The sequence below is a fragment of the Sorex fumeus genome, unplaced genomic scaffold (assembly GCF_029834395.1).
Source record: "Sorex fumeus unplaced genomic scaffold, SorFum_2.1 ptg000008l, whole genome shotgun sequence".
Taxonomy (NCBI): Eukaryota; Metazoa; Chordata; class Mammalia; order Eulipotyphla; family Soricidae; genus Sorex; species Sorex fumeus.
This window is the reverse complement of record NW_026606065.1, coordinates 11198733-11217525: the sequence shown is the minus strand read 5'-3', so window position 1 is coordinate 11217525 and position 18793 is coordinate 11198733. Positions and strand designations below refer to the sequence as shown.

The 18793-nt window shown below is 46.6% G+C and overlaps 1 protein-coding gene across 2 annotated transcripts in view; it reads left to right on the top strand.

The window, feature by feature from the left end:
- Positions 1 to 8129: 8129 nt before the first annotated feature.
- MTO1 (mitochondrial tRNA translation optimization 1) overlaps positions 8130 to 18793 on the top strand; it is a 29074-nt gene continuing 18410 nt past the window's right edge. Inside the window, exons 1-3 of one of the 2 annotated variants that reach the window (XM_056109488.1) lie at positions 8130 to 8379; positions 15716 to 15915; positions 16169 to 16286. In XM_056109488.1, coding sequence (XP_055965463.1) covers positions 8166 to 8379; positions 15716 to 15915; positions 16169 to 16286 — 532 coding nt within the window. In that variant the 5' untranslated portion in view covers positions 8130 to 8165. The remainder of the gene's footprint in view (positions 8380 to 15715; positions 15916 to 16168; positions 16287 to 18793) is intronic. The other variant, XM_056109492.1, reaches the window with a different exon arrangement.

Below are 18793 nucleotides of genomic sequence, written 5' to 3'. Positions count from 1 at the left end.
TACTAAAATGTTGGTTCACCTGATCCATATGCATGTTGCTGCTCAAGGCTTTGTTGTTGGAGCAATGACTCTTGGTATGGGCTGTTCCATGTATCAGGAATATTGGGTAAAACGTAAACCTTAGAAGAAGAACTGCTGGGGCTGGAGAGATAGCACAGTGGGTAGGGCGTTTGCCTTGCACGCGGCCGACCCGGGTTTGATTCCCAGCATCCCATATGGTCCCCTGAACATTGCCAGGAGTAACTCCTGAGTGCAGAGCCAGGAGTAACCCCTGAGCATAGCCGGGTGTGACCAAAAAAGCAAAAAAAAAAAAAAAAAAAAAAAGAAGAAGAACTGCATTTTGGTCTTGGTGGCACTCGTTTTAGTTAGATATCTCATATTGAGGTTATATTTTTATGGCAAAAGTAAATTATTTGAATCAGACAGTAACATGATAATGTGAATATTGGCTTCGTTTCTTGCTGGCCTGATTTGCCTGCTGAAAAAATTACTGGTGACAAGTTCATTCAGAGGAGTTAGGTTAACACAAAAGAAATGTGTCATTCAAATGTACATCTTCTTAAATTTTTTTGTTGAAATCAGTTCTAAAGAAGACAGCAGGTGCTGGAGAGATAGCACAGCGGGTAGGGCGTTTGCCTTGCATGCGGCCGACCCAGGTTCGATTCCCAGCATCCCATAGGGTCCCCTGAACACTGCCAGGAGTAACCCTTGTGCATCACCAGGTGTGACCCAAAAAGAAAAAAAAAAGAAGACAGCAGTCCTAATACTTCTGGTTGCTGCAGCCTATCACATGCTTTGTATGAAATATAGGACTCCTACTAACCCTGGTTATGTTCACTTTTTCCTTCTTGATTTATGTACTCTTTGAATACTTCAGTGTTAAGGATTGGCTGGCTCCTTAAGAACAATGCATGAAAATGAAAACATAAGTCTCCCCATAATTCAAAATGTGTGTATATGTTTAAACAGGCATAAAAAGTTAATAACAGAACTGTTAAATACTTATTTCAGAACCATACTTATACTTGTTAAACGTGAAAGTAACATTCTGCACTTCAGTTGAGTTCTTTTATAATTTCAGAATTTTATTTATGCTGCTGTTACTAGAATGATTTTTAAATATCTTGAAATAAAAATAGGTATTTTAAGAGCTAAAACAAAGGTAAATTAATACTTTTTAAGATGTGCATTCTGTTTATTTTCTCTGTAATAATCATAAGTGTTAAACCACCTAAAATAGAAATGATGATTTATGAGCAAGCTGGTTTGGTCAGATATTTATGCAGATTTTGTTATACTACAGAATGTTTTACTGAACTTGTGAAATTCTTTTCTAACCTGAATTTACATTCCATGGTGATACATGGTAAATGTAATGTTATTAAAGTGAACATGTCCGGAAAAAAGAAAAAGTGGCTGATTATACAAAGAAAGGTTATTGGAGAGTTCTGTCTGGTCTCCCAATACCTTCCCAAGTCTCTCTTGTCTGTGTTGTTCCCTTAAACTAGAATAACCTTTTCCTTCTTCCTCTGCCCTGTACTTCCGTTCCTCATGAAATTCTATGCTTCGTGCTTCAGAAGAATAGTATAGTGTTATTCAAGGCAAGAGGAACAAGACAGGGAAGAAAATGGACATTTTATTTATTTTAGTTCTTGAGTCACACCCAGCAGTGCTCAGGGACTAGTCTTGACTCAGTGCTGGAGAATCCAGGGAGTGCTAGGGGTCAAACCTAGAAGGCCCCAGCATGTAAAATATGCCCTTTAATTGACCTTGCATTGTGAAGCCCTGGGTCCAATATCCCAACATCAGACAGACAGAAAGAGAGAGAGAGACAAAGAGAGAGAGAGAGAGAGACAGATAGACAGACAGACACAGACAGAGAGTAAGCAAAAAATTTTTTCAGAAAATTTGAGACTGTTTCTAAGTGTTCTTTAATTTCAATATAACATCTCTTCTTTTTTTCATTTTGCCTTAGGGGGCCACACCCAGCAGTGGTCAGAGCTTATTCCTGGCTCTGTGCTTGGGGATCATTCCTTGAGGGACTCAGGAAACAATAATGTGATACTGATGATCAAACCAGGGTCAGCCAAGAACAAGGCAAGTGCCTTAACCTCTATACTATTTCTTTGGTACTATTGCTTCCATCCCGGTATCTGGGCATCCCTAACATGAAGCTGGAATTTAAAATTAAGAATATAAAACCATCCAACATCAGATCAGTAAGAATTCCATTAACACATAAAAGTGTGTACATTAGGCCCAGGGCGATAGTACAGCAGGTAGGGCACTTGCCTTGCACACAGTGGACCCAAGGTTCCATCTCTGGCATCTCACATTGTCCCCTGAGGCTGCCAGGGGTGATTCCTGCATGCAGGACCAGGAGCAACCCCCAAGCATCTCCTGGTTATGTTCCTCAAACAAAACAACAGTGTGTACACTAAAAAGTTAATCTGAAGATACTTACCACAAAGGTTTGTTTCTATCTTCTGCATTTTCCAAAAATAAGAGAACAGCTCCCTGTAGGCCCTGGGAGATAATTTCTAAGTCCTTGGAATATCCTGCTTAATTAAAATGTCTTCATTTACATCTGGTACTTTGGACCATGCCACATAGTTCATACAAACAGTATGATTTCTGAGACGACATTGGGCCATGCTCTCTGTATAATCCCCAGAGTGACTGGAGACTAACTCAGGGCAGTTATTCAGGAAGGGAGTCAGTTATTTTAGTTCTTGCTTGAGCGGGCCCAGTAACGTCTCCATTGGAGACTTTGTTGTTACTGTGTCTGGCATATCGAATACTCTCGGTAGCTTGCCGGGCTCTCCGAGAGGGGCGGAGGAATCGAACTCGGGTCAGCCATGTTGGCTGTGTGCAAGGCAAACGCCCTACCCGCTGTGAGCCAAAAAAAAAACCCCAGATAGCAAGGTGTGGGTTGACTCTCTAGCTGGCAATACTTTACAATGCTGTCGTCCATCGTTACTAGAAACACTAACATTATGTACTGGAAGAGATCTGGGCAATCATGCCTGATCTCTGGGACTCTGCCCATCTGCCTCTTAATATTTATTGCTAAATTTATTGTTTCATTTTCACTGTAATAAACTGTAATTGCAAATAGAACAACTTTTCAGTGTGAGTTTTAGCTTTCCATTAAAGATGATGGAAGATGTTATTGGGGGACTCCCCCCCAGTCCCCGCGACAAAAAAATGGTAGCAAGCTAACTTTTTTTTTTTTTTTTGCTTTTTGGGTCACACCCGGCGATGCTCAGGGGTTACTCCTGGCTCATGCACTCAGGAATTGCTCCTGGCGGTGCTCGGGGGACCATATGGGGTGCTGGGAATCGAACCTGTGTCGGTCATGTTGGCTGCGTGCAAGGCAAACGCCCTACCCACTGTGCTATCACTCCAGCCCCCAAACTTTAGCATAAATAAGGCATTTATTTATTTTATTGGGTTTGGGTTCCCACCTGGTGGCGCTCAGAGGCAATTCCTGGCTCTGTGCTCAGGGATCACTCCTGGTAGAGCTCAGGGGTGTCACCCCAGGGCACCACAGGACCCTCTAAGAATCTCCAGGAGGGGCCTCAGGGCTCTTGAACACTGCTTGGGAGACCCCCAAGCGAAACAGAAGTCTGAAAATTCAATGTTGGCTGTAGGATGATAAAGTAACCATAATATTTTGGGCGGCAGACTCCATGCCAGTCTGTGGGATGGGTGAGAGCCCTTCCCACCCCAAGGGACCCAGCCCTGGCAGCTGACTTCTACTGCCCAACCACCGCCATGTTCCAGGCCGCTTTCCGAACACATCATTAGACACTTCCTACCTATTTATGCCTCTCGGAGAGCCTGGCAAGCTACCAAGAGTATCCCACCCACAAGGGCAGAGCCTGGCAAGCTCCCCATGGTGTATTCGATATGTCAAATACAGTAACAACAATAGGTCTCATTCCCCTGACCCAGAAAGAACCTCCAATTACTGGGAAAGACAGTAAGGAGAGGTTGCTAAAATCCCAGGGCTGGGAGGAATAGAGATGTTACTGGTGCCCGCTTGAGTAATTCAAAGACCAACGGGATGACAGTGATACAGTGATATTTTGGGAGGCTGGAGAGAGCACAGTGGGTAAGGTGCTCGCCTTGCATGCGGGTGGCCTGCGTTCAATTCCCAGCATCCCATAAAGTTTCAGAGCACTGCAAGGAGAAATCCCTGAGTGTGGAACCAGCAGTAATCTCTAAGCATCACTGAATATGACTTAAAAACAAACAAACAGGTGCCAGATTGATAGCACAGCGGGTAGGGTGTTTGCCTTCCATGCGGCCAACCCAGGTTCGATTCCCAGCATTCCATATGGTCCCTCGAGCACCACTAGAAGTAATTCCTGAGTGCATGAGCCAGGAGTAAGCCCTGTGCAATGCCGGGTGTGACCCAAAAAAAGGAAAGAAAAAAAAAAGTAAAACACACCAAACAAACAAACAAAAAACCAAACCTCAAGACAAAAACCCAACTTACGTATTTTTATTTCAACCTGACACAAAGATTTATATGAAAAGTTTAGAGGTCAGGGGCCAGTGAGATAGTACGCAGGAAGGGTGGTTGCCTTGCACATGGCCGGCCTGAGTTAAATCCCTGGCATTGCATATGGTACACCCCCCCACCCCTGCCAACCTGGCACCACCAGGAGTAATCCTGAGTGCAGAGCCAGAGGTAACACCTGAGCATCGGTGCGCATGTGTCCCCAAAAAACAAACAAAAAAATTGTTTCAAGGGCACTGTCTTAGAGCACTGGGGAGCAATAGCACAGCGGTAGGGCGTTTGCCTTGCACGCAGCCAACATGGCCGACCCGAGTTCGATTCCTCCGCCCCTCTCGGAGAGCCCGGCAAGCTACCGAGAGGATCTCGCCTGCACGGCAGAGCCTGGCAAGCTCCCTGTGACGTATTCGATATGCCAGACACAGTAACAACAAAGTCTCCAATGGAGACGTTACTGGGCCCACTTGAGCAAATCCACGAACAACGGGAGGGCCTTTACCTTTAGTTCCCAGCATATATCCCCAGTATCTTCATATGCTTAATAACTGCCAGGATACCCCTGACCACCTCTCGAATCCTCCAAAGACCCACCGCCTGCAGCCCCACCTAGCTGAAATATTAGGTCCATAAAGATAGCCCAAGTGAACATCAAAAGGACGCCTGGCCGCCCACCTACAAGATGGTCGGACTTCTTCGTCAAGACCCTGAACGAATGGTTTGATGCTCTTTGTGTTCCTGGAGTGAGCAGATGCACTGGACTACACTAGCATGCGACAGGGACGAATGGAGACGTTAATGGTGCCCGCTCGAGCAAATCCATGAGCAGTGGCATGACAAGGGATGTATGTGGAGAGGAATCCTTTGTCAACAAGATGCATAGATGCATTTATGCAAAAATTTTCTCCACTCATAACATAAAGTAACAAAATAGGAGACGAACACCTAAGAATAGCCGAGATAAGTACCAGGAGGTTTATTCCATGAATTAGAGGCCAGCCGCACTTGCTAGGGGAAAAGGCAGCTCAGATAGAGAAGGGAGCACCAAATAAAGGGTGTTGGGAGGATCCTCCCAGGATGGGAGATGCATGCTGAAAGTAGACTATAGACCAAACATGACTGCCACTCAATGCCTCTTTTGCAAACCACAGCACCCAAAAGGAGAGAAAGAACAGAGGGGAATGCCCTGTCACAGAGACAGGGTGGGATGAGGGGATAGGGGGGTGGGAGGGATACTGGGATCTATGGAGGTGGGAAACGGGCACTGGTGGAGGGATGGGTATTTGATCATTGTATAACTGAAACCCAAGCACAAAAATTTGTAAGTCTACAACTGTACCTCATGGTGTCTCACTAATAAAAATTTTTTAAAAAATTTTCTCCACTCAGGATAGTGTCTTTTCATACTAACTATAGTCTCTCTTTTCCTAAACAACTATAAAATATATAGATATTGAATGTAACATTAGACTTGTTGCTATAATTTTATGTAATGTATTTCTAGAATTTTACATAAGGAATACATAGTTTGTAAAATTAATATTTACCATTAAATGTTACAGGTATCCAAAAAAAAAAATGGTAGCCCAAGTGGCTGAGTGTATGTTTCACATGCAGCAGACTTCGGTTCCATTCATCCCTGTCACCCACCCACATGGCGCCTGTTGGTCCCCAGAGAGCAACTCTCACACAATGAAGACATAGACTGGAGTAGCCCCTAAGTAATTGCTCGTATGTTCCCACATCTCCAAGTTAAACCTCAGACACAGAGTTCTTGCCTTGAATGTTACACATGTCAAACAGTAAACCCAATTCCAAATCCAGTGTACAAAACTCTGTTGACTCCTGGGGCTGGAGCAATAGCACAGTGGGTAGGGCGTTTGCCTGGCACGCGGCCGACCCAGGTTCAATTCCCAGCATCCCATATGGTCCCCTGAGCACCGCCAGGGGTAATTCCTGAGTGCAGAGCCAGGAGTAGCCCCTGTGCATCACCGGGTGTGACCCAAAAAAAAAAAAATTCTGTTGACTTCCAGCATTATTGGGGGTGGATCTAGTGCCCCGTCCATATCTGGCCTTGCATACTGGGCCTGAGCACCAAACCATTAGGCATAACACAGGGCCAGCATTGCTAGAAGTGTCCCTGGCCCACAAGCCCCTATACTTAAAATTTAGAAATATATATATATAAAGGAATGACACTTTTACTCATTTTTTTCCCATAGGGTGTCAGAAGTTTAAAAGGATTCCACCAGAAAGAAAAAACACAAGTATTAAGCACTTGCCTTGCCATGTGGCCGACCACGGTTCAATCCCTGGTACTGGATAGGATCTCCCAAACCCCACCAGGAGCAATCCCTGAACATAGAGCCAGGAGTAATCCCTGAGCACCACTGGGTGTGATCCCAAACACACAAATCAAAAGCAAAAACATACTTATGTTTGAAAATATACAAGGACATTGTGTGGTCCCCTTTGTTAGCCATGACAAAATTTTCCCACAATTATATTTGAGCTTTTCCATCTATTCCTATTCAAGTCTTAAAAGCAAAATAATCACGTTCAAGTTAACAGTGTACCAGAATATTCAAGGTCTCTCGCTTATCGGGTAAAGTCATCATATTCATTACATGTAGTTAGGCACCTGGCACTAATAGATGCAACTCTCCGGAAAGGATGAAAGAAGGCTGGGTGGATACCATCCTAGAGCAGCAGGTAAACAAAGGTAAGCTAAAAAAAAAAAAAAAATCAGAAGCTGGGGAGATCATCAGCACAGTGATGCTGCCCAAGTTTTATTTTTTTTAAATTAAATCACATAATTAAGAAATTGTTCATGGGGCTGGAGCGATAGCACAGCGGGTAGGGCTTTTGCCTTGCACGCCGCCGACCCGGGTTCGATTCCCAGCATCCCATAGGGTCCCCTGAGCACCGCCAGGAGTAACTCCTGAGTGCAGCGTCAAGAGTAATCCCTGTGCATGGTCAGGTGTGACCCAAAAAGCAAAAAATAAAATAAAATTTAAAAAAATAAAAATAAATAAAAAGTTGTTCATGACTTGGTTTCAGTCCCATACAATATTCCACACCCCTCCCGTCACCAATGTGCATTTTACACTACCAAAGTCACCAATTTCCCTCCTTCCACGTACTCTACCACGACAGTCTGCCTCTATGGTAGGCACCTCTCTGTCTCTGTCTCTGTCTCTGTCTCTGTCTCTGTCTCTCTGTCTCTCTCTCTCTCCCTCTTTCATAGTTTGCAATACAGGTACTGAAAGATTATCCTGTCTATCCCTTTACCCACTTGATCACTCAGTTCTTGTCCAGAGTGATCCTTTCTAATCACTATCGTCACAGCGGTGGCGAGCTTCCGAGCCAGGCCAGTCCTCCTGGCCCCTGACTGCTACCTTCCTTGGCTAAGGGCCTCATTCATCCTGAGGCTTTTTAGATCCCGCCTCGAGCAAGGACTGACAGCTCCGCTGTCCCCCAGACCGCCAATCAGCGGCCCCGCTGCGCGCAGGCGCACTACGCCCTGACGTCAGACCAAGATGGCTGCGCCCTGAAGGCCTTTCCTTCCTCGGCCCGGGGGGTGCCATTGTGGCGCCCGGCCGGTTCCTGCGGTCCTCGGGCGACTCTCGCCGTCCAGCCGGCCATGGTCCCGCTGCGGGGCTGCGGCCGCTGGGTGGCGGCTTCCCTGCACCTGCCGTGGCGGGCGCGGCTCAGCAGCGGCGACTGCGCGGCGCCCCGGACGCCCCGCTTCGACGTGCTGGTGGTCGGCGGGGGACACGCGGGGAGCGAGGCGGCGGCTGCGGCCGCGCGCTGCGGCGCCCGGACTCTGCTGCTCACGCACCGCGTGGACACGATCGGTGAGACCCCCGAGCCGGCCGGGGGTCGCAGCCCGCAGCTCCCGGCAGGCCTCCCCACCCCCACCCCACCTCCCCCAACCCAGCTCGGGGGAATCATCCCACGGTCCTTTCCCCGCCCCCCTCCCCCCCCCCCCCCAGATTCGGGGCGCGGAGTGATGGGGCGGGTGTGGGGACCAGAATTCCCAGGACCGGGATGTGGCCGATCGCAGGAACGGGGGTCGGGAGGGTCCGGTGCCTTGATGGGAAACTATGCATTAAAAAAAAAAAAATGCAAACTCTCTGGTAGTTCATGTTGTCATTTTCTTTGTGGCTTTGGACAGGTGTGAATTCACGGTGCTAGTAATTGCAATGCTTTTCTCGGGATTTTATGAAGCCCTTTTTTTTTTTTTTTTTTTGTGGAACGATGCTGTGTTTTGTTCCTTGCTGCTATATTTCTTATTTCTCCTGCATGATTGGTCTCTCACCGGTGCAGAAGATTTAACGGTGATTTATATACACACACGCACACACAGAACTTTTTAGCATCACTCAATGATGCACGTCTGTGTATTGCTTACTGCTTTTTAGGCAAAGGAAAACAGTACTGAACTATTTTTTTTTCTTTTTGGGTCACGCCCGGTCATGCACAGGGGTCACTTCTGCACTCAGGAATTACCCCTGGCGGTGCTCAGGGGACCAGTATGGAATGCTGGGAATTGAACCGGGTTGGCCGCACGTGCAAGGCAAACGCCCTACCTGCTGTGCTATCACTCCAGCTCCAGTACTGAACTATTAATCGTATTTTTTTAAAATTGTGAGTGAGTGACATATGCATACTAATATAGCTTTTAATAATTGTTCAGCTTTAAGAGTGATAGTTCACGATCACGACCACCCTGTTGTTCGTCGATTGCCCAGGCACCAGTAATGTCTCCTTCGTCCTAGCCCTGAGATTTTTTTTTTTAAAGTGCCATATTCAAGGCTCTTTCAGGGTTAGGAGAATGAGACCCATCATTGTTACTGGTATTTGGCATATTGGGTCTGTCACGGGGAGTTTGCCAGACTCTGCCGTGTGGGCAGGTTACATTTGTTAGCCTGCCAGTTTGTCCAAAGTAGGAATGAGATGATAAGATGTTGCGCATGATAGTTACTTTGCTTAAACATTTTCGTGATATGAACATGTCTGAAAAATAAAGATTGGTACTGCCAATTAAAGAATTTAATTAACAAATCAGTATAAACTAAGGTGATCGTTACAGAGTGTATGTAATCTAGTTCTGTTACCGGGGCTGGAGCAATAGCACAGCGGGTAGAGCATTTGCCTTGCACGCGGCCAACCCGGATTCGATTCCCAGCATCCCGTATGGTCCCTGAGCACCACCAGGAGTAATTCCTGAATGCAGAGCCAGGAGTAGTAACCCCTTGCATCGCCGGGTGTGACCCAAAAAGCAAAAAAAAAAAAAAAAGAATTCAGTTAACAAATCCGTATAAACTAAGGTGATCGTTACACAGTATTTGTAATCTAGTTCTGTTAGGGATAGAATAATTCCCATGAAAATTTATGTTTGTATTCTACAAACAGCATAATCTTAAATTTTCTTAATTAATCTCACAGCTGGACTGGAGCGATAGCACAGCGGGTAGGGCGTTTGCCTTACAAGCGGCCAACATGGCCGAGCTGAGTTCGATTCCTCCGCCCCTCTCGGAGAGCCCGGCAAGCTACCGAGAGTATTCGATATGCCAGACACAGTAACAACAAAGTCTCCAATGGAGACGTTACTGGGCCCGCTCGAGCAAATCGACGATCAATGGGAGGGCCTTTACCTTTACCAATCTCACAGCTATTTTTATGGCTCTTTTGGAGAACTCAGCAGTGCTCAGGGCTTACTCCTGGCTCAGTGCTCAGGAATCAATCCCGGGTGACGTATGTGACACAAGGTTCTGGACCCTTGTCAGTTGCATTCTTACTCACTGTATGTTTCTTAGGCCCAAAATTTTAAGGTAATTTGGTACATTTCTACTTGGCCTCGACTCATAAAGTTATCACTTTAATTTAGGTTGAACTTCCAGAGGAATACAGAATGCCGGAACTAACTTGTTTTGATTTGGTCATATCATATGTTAATAATGAAATCAGAAAGTCATTTATACTAACTGGGAACACTATAGGGGTTTTTTTAGTTCGTTTTGGATTTGGGTACACACTGCAGTTCTTGGGGGCTTTTCCTGGCTTGCTGCTCCAGTCACTCTGGTGGGACTCATGGTAGCATGGGTGCCAGGGATTAAATACCACGTGAAAAGCGTTCCCTGTAGCCCAAAAGTAATGTTTTGGGGTTTTTGTTTGTTTGTTTGTTTTGCAAACTATTGTTGTCTTCTACTGCAATAGAGAAAAGCTCTGTAAACCTTTTTCTATGCAACATCGCCTATACTTTTCACATTTTGGGGATGTTAACCATTAAAGGGATAGTTAGACAATCTGAATTTGGATCTAGTACATGAATTTACATGGAATTTACAGTTTTATGTAACCTAGCAATGCTGAGTGTCGTCCCCAAACAAAAAACTAACTCCGGCACTTCATTAATACCAAACTTTTAGGCACTGATTGAATTAATAAACCTTTTATGTACAATCAGAATATCACAGTCCCCCCCCTCCAAAAAAAAAAATCATAGGAAAGTTACTGTGTCGTGACTGACAATCTGAAGTGTGTCCTCTCTAAAGATAGAGGATTATTTGAAAGTCGCACAGAGTAATGGGGAAAATATATTTGGTAATAGTCCACATTTCTGTTTTGGTTAACTATTCATTAATAAACAATTCAGGTGTTTTGGGTGCAATTAAGTAATTGTGTATGCAGTTTTTTTCTCTAACAAAAAAGTCCTTGTCTGGCTGGGGGTGTAGCTTAGTGACAGAATACATGCTTCAACCTGTATGTGACTCTGAGTTCAATTCCTTGCACACAAAAAGCCATTGTCTGAAATATTTACAGTTGATATCATATTTGGGAGAGACAGAAAGACAGGGAGGGCGGGGGAGAGAGAGAGATGGAGATGGAGGTGTAACTATAAAAGATACTATAATGGGGCTGGAGCAATAGCACAGAGGGTAGGGCACGCGGCCAACCCGGGTTCGATTCCCAGCATCCCATATAGTCCCCTGAGCACCGCCAGCGGTAATTCCTGAGCGCAGAGCCAGGAGTAACCCCTGTGCATTGCCGGGTGTGACCCAAAAATAAAAAAATAATAATAATACTATAATATTGGGGCCCTGAGCTGATGGCTCAAAGGTTTGGAAGCACATGTTCTCTGGTGTGGAAGCCCCTGGTTTGGTCGCCAGCACCACTGGGACCACATAATCCCTTGAGCGCCAACCTGGCTATCGTCTTTGAGCACTGCCCAGTGTGACCAAAAAACAAACCCCAAAATATAATTAGATTGGGGAAAGGATAGCTCGAGTACTCATTTGTGAGGTCCTGAGTTTGATCGCTAGCATAGTAAGTCTTCCAAGCATTGCTGGGCCTAGCCCTGGTGACCACCAGAACAGCTCTGTGTTCATGGCTGAGCCCAAGCACCAAACCACACTCTCCACTTCCGGGTAAGGCATCTCCCAGTGATCCAGGCTTCTCTTTCCCCAGCTCTCATGACTGTGACCCCCTCGAAGCGATGCATGAATGAATGAGGTCGGATCTGAGTCAGTAATTGGGAGCTCAAGACACTGCTTCTACTTAGTTTCAGTAAAATAGTTTGAAAAGGACTGGAGAGAGCTTGCAACAGGCTGAGTGCATGCAGGAGGCCTGGGTTCGGTCCCCGGCACCATATGGTACCTGAAACAACTGCAAACAGAGCCCACAGGCCAAGAGGAGCCTCCAAGCATCACCAGGTGAGGCCCCAGCCTCCCTTCTAATCGTTTAAATAGAGTAGAATAATGTAGTAGTTTCGGACCAGAGAGAGCCCCAAAGGCTAAACTTTGTACGTTGAAGACCAGGTTTGATCCTCGGTACAATAAGGTTCCCTGGACACTACCGAGGCAACCCCTGAGCATTGCTTGGTGTGGCAAAAAGAAATTTAAGAAAATTTGAGAAGAAAAAAAATTTTAATATTTCCATGTGAATGAATAACATGTTGAATTAGAAACTCAGAAGTGCAGATTGGTTGCTTTCCGTGAATCAGGTTTTCACAATTGTGTTAACTGATTTTATACAAAGTATATTATGGAGTATTTTTCTTTGCTGTGAGGATACTTATGTAAATAGTAACATGTTAAGCATTTGAGAAAGTGCTTCATATAGGAGAATTTTTTAAGTGTTAGGGGTGCTGAATTTTTTTGTGGGGGGGGGGGGTGTTGTTTGATTGGGGGCCACAACCAGAGATGCTCAGGGTTTGCTCCTGGCTCTGCACTCAGGAATTGTTCTTGGCAGTGCTCTAGGAACCATATTGGATGCGAGGGATCAAACTTGGATCAGTAACATGAAAGGCAAGAGCCCTACCTACGGTACCTACCCTCTGTCTCTCCAGTCCCAGTGCTGAAAAAATTTTAGGATTTAAAATGCAAGACCAGGGAGATAGCTTGGAGCACTGGAGTAGATGTAGGCTCTGCATGCAAGAGGCCCAGACTCAGTCCCTGGAACGTGTGGTCCCCTGAACACTGAGATGTGTGTAGCCCCTGAGCACTGCCAGATGTGAGCCAAACAAACAAGCAGAAGTACACGTAGCCAAGCTACAACAGTTAAAACGATCTGTCAAGAATGGAAGGGGGATCTTTGGTCAGTCTTAGTGAGATGGAACAGTGTTGGTGGGATTTAAGAAAAAAATTTTTTATATAAAAAGACAATTCAAAGAAATCAGATGAGGCTGGGGATTGTTTTGTTGCTACATCCAGTGTTGGTTTGGGGTCGCTCCCAGCTGTGTGATGCTCAAGTTCAAATGTAGAGCTCAGCGTGCAAAGCATATGTCCTACTCCTTTGAACTATCACCTATGCCTAAGAGGCGACCTCTCTCTCTCTCTCTCTCTTTCTCTCTCTCGTATTTGATACTGGGAACAAACCCAGGCCCTGCATGCTCGGTGTGTGCTTGATCACTGCGCCACACCCCCTTTTCTCTCTCATATCTATTTATTTTATTTGTTTCCTGCCTGAGGTCACCCCCGATGCATTGCTTGGGGATGGGCCACTCCTAGCAGTGCTTACAGTACCATGTGTTATTAGGGCGTTCATGCAGCGCCAGGGCTCCTGCTGGCACAGGATGTACTCCATTCCTTTGAGCCATTTCCGAAAGGCCTTCCTATTTCTTCTAAGAACGAAAAGAAACTCAGAAAGTCCCTAACATCTCTCCCCCGTCATGGCTCTCTTTCCCACCAGAACAGAAGTCGGATTACCACAAATCACTTTGAGTCCAGACACATTGACCCTAACTCTCCCAGACACAAAGACTTATGGAGGAGAGTGTTACCTAATTGAAATTGTGACTCAATCAACCATCTTTTTTTGTTTTTGTTTTTGAGGCCAGCCCATCAGTGCTCAGGGCTGACTCTGGTCTCTGTGCTCAGGGATTACTACTACTGGCAGACTCAGAGAATCATATGGGATGTCGAGGGTCGAACCCATGTTGGCCATATGCTACCCACATACTGTACTCTCCGCTCTGGCCCCAAACATCTTACTTCAAGAAGAAAATAATCTACGATTGCCCCTTTCGTGAGAATAGAAGAGGAATGCAGAACATCAGTTCACTTGCCGGAATCACAGGGTTTACACGACAGACGACGGAGTTGTTGAGGCAGATCTCCTGCACACACTGGTAATCTCATGATCACAGCACTGTTCAGCCTCCCTGCGTAGATAACGGGCTTGATGTGGCTACAGTGGACCCACCTGCTCATGCTCACCTGGAATCCACACCTTCCACCATTATAAAAACAACAACCGGGGCCAGAGAGATAGCACAGCAGGTAGGGCGTTTGCCTTGCATGTGGCCGACCCGGGTTCGATTCCCAGCATCCCATATTGGTCCCCTGAGCACCGCCAGGAGTAACCCTTGTGCATCGCCGGGTGTGACCCAAAAAGCAAAAACAAACAACAACAACAACAAAAACCTGTGGTAATATTGCTTTAGACCTCCAATAAAATTAGGAAACTCGGAGCTGGAAATTGAGTGCTGGGGTGAAGGTGCTTGCCTTTTTTTTTTTCCCCTAGCCTATTTTTGGGAGTGACTGCAGGGAAGGGGGTTGTACACACACTATGGTCATGGGATCACATGGTGCCTGGGGTCTAGCGGGGTTTGGCCACGTGCAAGGCAGGTGCCCTCCCCTCTATGCTATCTCTCTGGCTCAAGGCGCTTGCCTCACATGTGCCCAACCCTCTTTGATCCTGGGGCCACATGGGTCCCCAAATACCATTAGGAGCCACCCTTGAGAACGGAGGCTGGAATCGCCCCTAAGCACTGCTAGGTGTGCCCCAACATCACCTCCATTCAGAAGCTTATGATAAATTCATTATTTTCTGCCAAATAGAGTAGACGGCGTTTATCGAAGACATAACTTGAATATAAATCGCAAGCCTGTGGGAACTTGTAAAAGTAGGCTTGATCTGGAAAGGATTTATTTACAAGGTGCAGGTTTCAGAAACCGTATTTTTCCAGGAAAAGGCAACCAAGGGAATTAGTTAAAAAAATATGCCCCAAAGAGAAGATTCTAAAGAAGCTAGAGGCGGGCTGGGAATGTGCCCCTGTGGTAGAGCGTGTGCTTTGCATGTATGAGACTTGCGTCTCTTGTTCCGGTCAAGAAAAAGAGATGGAGGATGTGGGGACCCGTGAGATGGCTCAGAGCGTGGAGCACATACCTGAGATACACAGGGTCCTGGTTCCATCCCTGCCATCCATGGCCTCCAGTGCACAAACGTTCTGGCCACCCCTGATGAGCACCCGCCCCCTCCCGTGAACAAAAGAAAGGAGTAGAAGGAGAAAGAAGAGAGGGGAGAAAAGAAAACCATGGGCAAGTGTTTGTCTTCTGGGATTCCCTAAATTGGTACTTTTTAGTTCGTTCCATATTTTTTGGTTTGCCTGTTTTGGGGTCACATCCAGTAATACTCAGAGGTTACTCTGCTCTCGGGAATTTTCCTGGCAGTGGAAAATATATATGGGGTGCCGGGGATTGAACCCGGATTGGCTGCTTACAAGGCAAACACCCTACCCGCTGTCCTATAGCTCTATATTGCTCCAGCCATTTCAGATTTTTTTTTTAACCTCTTCGAATGCATGAAGGTGGTTCTAATCAGCGAGCAGGCTTTTCCTTGCGAAATGCTCTCTGCGGTGTGCTCGTGTCTTTTATTTATTTCTGCTGTTTCTTATGTTCCGCTCAGGTCAGATGTCCTGTAATCCTTCCTTTGGCGGCATCGGAAAGGGACATTTAATGCGGGAAGTGGATGCACTGGATGGCCTCTGCGGGCGGGTCTGTGACCAGTCCGGTGTACACTACAAGGTCCTCAACCGGCGGAAGGGCCCCGCCGTGTGGGGTCTCAGGGCCCAGATCGATCGGAAGCTCTATAAGCAGAACATGCAGGTAAGAAGAGCGCGGGAGGGGCCTGGAGAGATAGCACAGCGGGTAGGGCGTTTGCCTTGCACGCGGCCGACCCGGGTTCGATTCCCAGCATCCCATAGGGTCCCCTGAGCACCGCCAGGAGTAATTCCTGAGTGCAGAGCCAGGAGTAACCCCTGTGCATCACCAGGTGTGACCCAAAAAGAAGAGTGCGGGAAAGCGGGAGCCAGGGGCGCTCTTGACCTGGGAGGTGGCAACACGCGTTCTCTCTTGGCAGAAAGAGCTCCTGGGCACCCCGCTGCTGACGGTCCAGGAGGGAGCAGTGGAAGACCTCATCCTCGAGGAGGCAGAGCCCGGGCACCCCGGCAAGTGCCGCGTCAGTGGTGTCGTTTTGGGTAGGTGCTGCTGCTGGGTACTGCGCTGGTCCCCGTGGGAAACTGGCTTCCGAGCAGAGAGTGGGACGGTTTGCTCGTGCAAGATGTTTTGTTTTCTCTTTATGGATGAGAGAAGCTCAATGAAAATAAAAAACATATTCTTTTCTTTCTTTCTGTTTTGGGGCCATTACCTGGCGGTACTCAGGGCTGACTCCTGGTGGGCTCCAGGAACCGTGTGCGATGCCAAGGATTACACCTGGGCTGGCTGCTTGCAAAGCAGATGCTCAACTTGCTGTTCTATCCCTTCATTCCCAACCATATTCTTTTCATTTGGGTTTTCATGAGGCTTATATTCTGGAATCATCTGGGCCATCTCAGAGTGAAGCCTGTCTAATGGTGTCCCAAGGCTTTGGGAGGGAAATTGGAGCATCTTACTCCACAGCTTGGAAGCCGGCCTCAAATGCTGGAGGGAAAGGCAGCTCAGATAGAGAAGGGAGCACCGAGTAAAGGGTGTTTGGAGAACCCGCTCGGGTTGGGGGGATGCATGCCGAATGTCGACCATAGATCAAACACAATGGCCACTCAGTGCCTCTATTGCAAACTACAACACGCAAAAGGAAAGAGAGAATAAAAGGGAATGCCCTGACACAGTGGTGGGGTGGGGAGGGAGAAAGATGGGGTGGGAATGGTGGGAGGGATACTGGGATCATTGGTGGTGGGAAACAGGCACTGGTGGAGGGATGGGTACTCGATCATTGTATGACTGAATTGCTGAAATGCAAGCATGAAAGTTTGTAAGTCTGTAACTGTACCTCACAGTGATTCACTAATTTAAAAAAAAGATTAAAAAAAGAAGAAGAAGGTAGTTCAGTGGACTTCTGGAAAAGTTGGAGTCTGGCATGACCAGCTCTGGGACTGACTGTCCCAGTAGACTTCTGCACCCTTCCAGCAGAGGGCGCTTTCTCACAGGGTTTGGCAGCCAGTGATGCCTTCTCTGCTTCTTCACTGTGGACTGCTTGGTAGACAGACACCCTGTAGATACACTTCTTTGTTACCGCCAGCTCTGTACCCTGACCTGCCGGGGGAATTCAGGAAGGTGGAGCTGATGCTGGGTGTCAGAGGACAAGGGGGGCCGTGGTAGTGGGGGGTGCTAATTGTGACTACAAAACACCCGAGTTGGCCTTTTTTGGTTTGGGTTTTGTTTGGGGGCCACGTCTAGCATTGCTCAGGGGTTACTCTTGAGTCAGGAATCACTCTTGGTGGTGCTTGGTACTCGTGGGATGCCTGGGAATGAAACGCAGTTGACTGTGTGCCAGCGAGCACTTTGCCCACTGTACTGTCTTTCCGGCCCTCCTGAACTGACCTTTTCATAGGATGACTCCCTAATTTTTTTTTTATTTAAAAAAAATTCATTGAATCACCCTATGGTATACAGCTACAAAGTTGTTCATGATTGACGACTCCCAACTATGGACGTCTGTCCATTCTTGGGAGTGGGGAACGGCCTTCTCCCTGGAGACTCAGAGAATGCTGGCGTTCTAGGAGCAAAGTGGACAGAGGAGCTGGTTGGGAGAATCTCATCATTTAAATACAGTTTTTTTCTCCTTATTTTTTCCCTGATATTCAGTTACTTAATAATTTCACAGGAAGTGCTTCTCGCCGTGTAGTATTGAAATCACATTCAGGGGCTGGAGCAATAGCACAGCGGGTAGGGCGTTTGCCTTGCACGTGGCCGACTCGGGTTCGATTCCCAGCATCCCATAGGGTCCCTCAAGCACCACCAGGAGTGATTCCTGAGTGCAAAGCCAGGAGTAACCCCTGTGCATCGCTGGGTGTGACCCAAAAAGCAAAAAAAAAAAAAGAAAAAGAAAGAAAGAAAAGAAAAGAAATCACATTCAAAGCGTGATTACCAAAGAAATTCCGTGGGTTACATCGTTGTTCCACAAAACTAAGTGCAACATATCTTTACCAAGTAATAATGATAGTAAGTGAGAAGTATTTGGCATATACAGACTAAACCGTATCTCTGTTTTTTTCAAAGGCTTGCTCAGACCTTTCCCAAATAGCCCCAGGTTTTTTTTTTTCTTTCTATATTTATTTATTGAATCACTGTGGGAAAAGTTACTAAGCTTTCAGGTTTAAGTCTTGGTCACATGATGATCATACACCTCTCCGTTCACCAATACTCATTTTTCACCACCAAGAACCCCAATATACCCCCCTCCCACCCCTCCCAATGCCTGTGAGGCAGATGATTTCCACTTAACTCTTCTCTACATTGATTACATTCATTATTTCGACAAAAAAATGCACCATTATTGTTTAGAATTCCCCCCCCCCCCCCCCCCAAACAATCAGAATTGCTGAAAAGGCATTGTGAAATACTTCGTTTTCTATAGCTGGTTACGAGAACCATATAATGTCACACGGCCACGATTTTGGATTTCTGCAAAGAGCCAGATAATTACGAGATTGGTTTCTGTGTGTCTGGTGTTATGGCCGTGCTGGAGAGCCGCTCGTGGGGGGAG